The sequence below is a fragment of the Palaemon carinicauda genome, chromosome 35 (assembly GCF_036898095.1).
Source record: "Palaemon carinicauda isolate YSFRI2023 chromosome 35, ASM3689809v2, whole genome shotgun sequence".
Taxonomy (NCBI): Eukaryota; Metazoa; Arthropoda; class Malacostraca; order Decapoda; family Palaemonidae; genus Palaemon; species Palaemon carinicauda.
This window is the reverse complement of record NC_090759.1, coordinates 54,217,174-54,222,849: the sequence shown is the minus strand read 5'-3', so window position 1 is coordinate 54,222,849 and position 5,676 is coordinate 54,217,174. Positions and strand designations below refer to the sequence as shown.

Genomic DNA, 5,676 nt, shown 5'->3' with positions numbered 1-5,676 from the left:
ACTGATCATATATAAATACGGTCAGTGTCGAGGATATTGCCCTGTACCCCTAACCTCTGCCGCTCATGAGTGACCTAAACTTTAAAGTGACCAATAAAACGCAAGACACTATATATAAGTTTCAACCATAAACTAGAACACTCAGAGAAGAAACTTTCAAGAAAACAAGGAAGCATGAGATTATGAGCATCAATAAGTTCATAAACTAATAACAGAATAGTAAAACGAACACTCAAACGAAGATTTGAGTTATCAGGAGGACAATCATCAGTAAGATCCAAATACTCTTGTCTTAATAAACAACCAATTTATACAGAGAAAAAATTGAGTCTCTTATAAGTCTAGGGATTTAATTAGGCCACTGAAAGGGTACCTAAAAGGTTAGTCTATTTGTATTTCAGGATGAGAGGAATACCGAGGATATTAGTAGGGTTAATAAGGATGATGTATGAAGGGGCTATAACCACAGTAAAGCATAAATATGGGAAGACTGAGGGATACCCAATTGAAGGAGAGCTAAGAACATTCCAGAGACGGGGAGGAGGAGTGTGGGACGTCAGCGAATACGACTGATGTATGTGACGAGAAGGAATATTGGTGGGGTGGGACTGGTGGAAGAAGATACAATGAATAGAAATAGACAGAAAGTTGACTCAAGCGGACGACTCTGCTATACAGTGGGACTAACAAGGTCGAAAGAAGAAGAGAGTTTAATTTTATACTGGCTATCTAAAGGGAAAGTAAACTCAGTTCCGAAAGGAAAGTTATTCATTCTTCTTGCAATGCTTCATTTATGGAGTTATGTTCAGTAATGTATTAAATACTCTTTTCACCGTGTGTACATGATGTATAATTTAGGGCATAATAAAATTTGTGCAATAAAATGATATGCTTGGTAAATTTCTTTTCTTAAGTAACATTCAGACAAAATAAATTAAAAGACACAAACTTTAAAGTATAAAGTATCCAGAGAGAGAGAGAGAGAGAGAGAGAGAGAGAGAGAGAGAGAGAGAGAGAGAGAGAGAGAGAGAGAGAGAGAGAGTAGTCCGTCTCGTAAGTTTTTTCAAGAATATTTTTCTGTTGTATAAAATCCTTTCTCTCTACGCCCCATCATCTTTCAAGGCACGAACGTATGGAGTGGGTGAAGGTCGTACTTTTCAACATTGGTATAAAACCATCTGCTTCAACCCCCAGCGACTACATTACGACTTCTCCTCCTCCTCTTCACTCGTACTCCTGTAGAACCTCAGGTCTTCAACATGAAGCTCATGGTAAGATGATGCTATGAAAAGCGTAAGCGATTGCTAACCATTTGGTTAGATACTAATGAGCTAAAGGTTCGATATTTCTAACCTGTAATTAGATACTGCAAAGTTTATAGCAAGGTCTAATGGTTTATGGTTTGGTACCGCTAAGCCTACCGTTAGATAAAACTAAGTTGTTAGCTAGATACTTTATATGCCTTTGATTAGATACTAAGCTTATGGTTATATACTGCTAAGCTGATGTTTAGATCTTGCCAAGATTCTAGTTAAATATTAACCAGCCTTTGGTTAGATGTTACTTAGTTTATGGTTAGATGATATTGAGCTTCGAGTAAGTTATAGCTTAGCTTATGCTGAAATATTGCTAAGTTTATTATAAGATTCTACTAATAATTAGGTATATTCCCTGTTACCTCCAATGTTATGATAAGACATTTTCATGTTTTGGCAAGACGCACCAGATTTTGCTCAGATATTCCCATGAATTTGGAGAAACACCATTACTATCGATAGGATTATCCTAAGTTCAGGGTAAGAGGCTTTTTACGTCCAAGATGTTACTACTCTATCACTAGGATACTATTAAGCTAATGGTAGGAAGGCCACTGTGCTTTCTTTAGAATACTATTGAACTAAAGGTAGGGCGATATGAAACTTTTTGCCTGATACTATCGAAATAACCATTGGATAAATATTGGATTTTGGTTAGATAATCAAAAGCTTATAGTAAGAAACTACAGCTCATATTGTATGAAAGCATTTCAGAGATTTGTTTGTTTTAGTCAAATATCCTAATTAATTTAACATTTCTTTCAAATCCCAGCTCCTTATTACTCTTGGCCTGGTGGCAGTGGCCGTTGCTCTTCCCGACGAGATCCTGGACTTCGAAGGAGATGATGCTGAGCACGAACAGGAAGGAACACCGGGAAAAGCCGTCACAGGAGAATACACGTGAGTTAAACCATTCACTAATCATGGTGACATTTTCTCAGTAAAAGGGTTTCCTTCTTTCAAAGTAAATTAAAGTAAATTACAATTACACTCACTTACGGGCTGCCAACGCAAGAGCCCGTGTCTTGCATAAGGAAAGGCAATCTTTACAAACAGACAGACCGATAGTAAAATATCAAACATGGTTCCCGAGGCCCTTCAGGTAATATTTTAAACTCGTAGTTGATGAATCTTCAGCCGATTTATAAGAGACCGAACAGAGCAGCTGATAAATACAAGTTTCCCAGGGCAGTGGTCTAGTGGACCAGTAACACCAGACCAGTATGCAAACCTGTATAGGAAGAGGGATGAACCATAGAATATTTTAATTGTGAATTTTGTTACCTGCAGTTGTGTTGCTAATCTTTGTAGTAATTTTACAAAGATACATTTTTATTAACATGACAAACTATGAGACTATGTAGGAGTAACGTTAGTGGAACGCGGCAAGTTTATCAAAAAATTCATTTACGGGTGGTTGATTTGCTTACAGTATTGTATGAGAAGTGTTTTAGTAAATGCTTCTTCTCAATCACAATCCTAGTTGATTTACTGTGTAAAATAGGTCATGAGAAACCTGATTTAAAACATTGTTATTTTATCAATATATAGAAAACCAATAACTTTTTTTTTTTTTTTTTTTCAAGAGTTGCTAAAGTTTCCACTTATGTCCATATTGATATTCAATTGTCCTTTCTATTTCACAGCTGGGAGAGTCCTGAAGGAATCGAATTCGTTGTGAAATACATCGCCGACGAGAAGGGCTACAGGGTGGTCGAGTCCAACGCCGTCCCTTCTGCAGGAGGAGTCCGCGCCGGAGGGGAACAGGCCGACCTTGACGGAGACGAAGACGATGACGAAGATGAAGATGACAAGTAAACATGGACTTCTAAAACTTTACATTCATATGAAGTTTTCTCTCATTCTCTCATATTCTTTCAATTCATTAGGCCTATCACTCCATCTATGTGTTTGGTTATTTATTCATTTCAACACAGAGTCCATGATTGATAATTTTCCTATTTGAACTTTCTTTTATCTAAGTTCCATGGCTGATATTATTAATTTGTTGTAAATAAAGAATACCCGTGTATATTATTTACGAGTTGTATATTTTTCCTGCAAAAGAAAAAGTTAAAGAAAAGTAAAGTGATACTGTTAATGACAGATTTGAGAATGGAATTTTGTGTGGAATCTTCCAATGACTCATCTTCTTATCACTAGACGTGGTCACTGACCTATCCTGATAATACACATTCTTATGTATACAGTGTATGTATATTATGTATGAAAAATAAAGCCTTCAGAATACGTTTACTACGGATCAGCTATTATAAATGTTAAGAGCTTTAAAGAGAGAATAGACCTGTTATAAAGTGTTTAGTATTTGCACAGCAATTATAATGACAATCTTAACAATAATCCACAATCTAAAATGTTTGCCATTCAGCCTGGAAGTCAAATGACTATTTTATAGATAACTGTCTTATAGAAAATAGTGACTAATTTCGAATGGGATGATATCTTGTCTTAAGAAAAAAATAAGCTGCAAAGGGGTTGTATTATTATTATTATTATCATTATTATTATTATTATTATTATTATTATTACTATTATTATTATTATTACTTGCTAAGTACTACCCTAGTTGGAAAAGCAAGATGCTATAAGACTAGGGGTTCCAAAAGGGAAAATAGCCCAGTGAGGAAAGGAAACAAGGAAAAATTAAATATCTCACGAACAGTAACATTGAAATAAAAATCTCATATATAGACTATAGAAACTTTAACAAAATAAGAAGAGAAAAAAATATACAATAGTGTGCTCGAGTGTAACCTCAAGCAAGAGAACTCTAACCCAAGACAGTGGAAGACCATGGTACAGAGGCTATGACACTACCAAGTACTAGAGAACAATGGTTTGATTTTGGAGTGTCTTCCTAGAAGAGCTGCTTTCCATAGCTAAAGAGTCTCTTCTACCCTCACCTACAGGAAAGTGGCCACTGAACAATGATAGTGCAGTAACCTCTTAGGTGAAATAGAATTGTTTGGTAATCTCAATGTTGTCAGGTGTATGAGGTCAAAGGAGAATATGCAAAGAATAGGCCAGACTATTCGGTGTATGTGTAGGCAAAGGGAAAATAAACCGTAACCGGAGAGAAGAATCCAATGTAGTACTGTCCGGCTAGTCAAAGGACCCCATAACTCTCTAGCGGTAGTATCTCAAAGGGTACCTGAATAAATGAATGCCCATAAAGTCGACCAAGTTTACATCGAATAGCATTTTCTGCTAAATTCGTACCAATGCATTACTGAAGCATATTAGTTACACATGCCTAAATGTGCAATTATCTGAAATTCCCTTGATAATGCAAAGCCTTTCAACCTTCATGCCTGGGTTTATTTTGTTGTAGCTTGATGTTCAAACTAAATCCAAGACTCTGTACTGGCCCGACTGGAAACGCCTTTCAGAATAACTGGCAAAAATAGGCTAATGTTAGCTAAAGGATGCTGTGTGGTATGAGAATATCTTCTATTCACTAAAATATGATAATTTGCATCCTATTAACAACTGTGTAATGCAGTAGGATTTCCTGTGCTATGGGAGTATATGAATTGCATGCAGTCACATTTTATAATAGAAATTACTATATAGGCACTTTTATAAGTGTAATATTGAATCAGTTAAACATTATAAACAGTTCCTTAACGAAGTTGGGATTCCAGTGCTGTCATAGTTTATACTGTATACAGAGAACGTTCAATCACTTTATCATCTTTGAAATGGTCCACTTAAACATTAGGGTTTTATACAAAAACAGTTTTGCTTCTGTGTACTTTAAAATAATCTTTGCTATCTCTGGCAGATTTTTGGAACATCTTTGAAAATTATTATTTAATCTTTTTATTAACTGGTAGCTATTTGGCTAAAATATCCAAGGAATCAAAACTCTTGCATCATAGATACTGGCTTTATTTACTAATAAGTAGGAAATGAATGACAGGCGGAGGGTCAGAATAATAAGGATAATAAATAAGAAGCAAAAAGTAAGAAAGAAAGGAGAAATGGAAAACTCCGACCGTATAAATATTTAGAATCATTCTAGGAATGTTTAAGCAAAATCGTCAACTTGCGGTTGCATATAAAATTGTTCAGAAGTCATAAATGAATCATGAAACTTCGAACTTATTTATCATCATCGTCTTCGTCACCCTCGAGATCGGCTTGCTCTCCTCCAGCCATGACTCCTCCTGCAGAAGGGACGGCGTTGGACTCGAGTACTCTATAGCCCTTGTCGTCAGCAATGTATCTCACGACGTATTCGATTCCTTCAGGGCTCTCCCAGCTGTACAGGAGACGGTTAAAAGGAGATTAATAACAGAATCAGTTAAAAAATTAATTTTTGTAATTAAAAAATGCG

At 35.9% G+C, this 5,676-nt stretch overlaps 2 protein-coding genes across 2 annotated transcripts in view; one reads left to right on the top strand and one right to left on the bottom strand.

Annotated features, from left to right (window-relative positions):
- The first annotated feature begins 1,211 nt into the window (after window positions 1–1,211).
- On the top strand, window positions 1,212–3,341 carry LOC137627496 (uncharacterized). Its single transcript, XM_068358582.1, has 3 exons — window positions 1,212–1,271; window positions 2,089–2,216; window positions 2,963–3,341. The coding sequence occupies exons 1-3, from the start codon at window positions 1,260–1,262 to the stop codon at window positions 3,132–3,134; spliced, it is 312 nt and encodes a 103-aa protein (XP_068214683.1). The 5' UTR covers window positions 1,212–1,259; the 3' UTR covers window positions 3,135–3,341.
- Window positions 3,342–5,212: 1,871 nt separating this feature from the next.
- Window positions 5,213–5,676, bottom strand: part of LOC137627495 (cuticle protein CP575-like) — a 1,521-nt gene continuing 1,057 nt past the window's right edge. The window contains exon 3 of the mRNA XM_068358581.1: window positions 5,213–5,601. Coding sequence (XP_068214682.1) covers window positions 5,442–5,601 — 160 coding nt within the window. The 3' untranslated portion in view covers window positions 5,213–5,441. The remainder of the gene's footprint in view (window positions 5,602–5,676) is intronic.

Coding starts and splice junctions, on each gene's coding strand:
- LOC137627496 (XM_068358582.1), top strand. Junction 2,217..2,962: donor GCCGTCACAGGAGAATACAC/GTGAGTTAAACC, acceptor TCTATTTCACAG/CTGGGAGAGTCCTGAAGGAA.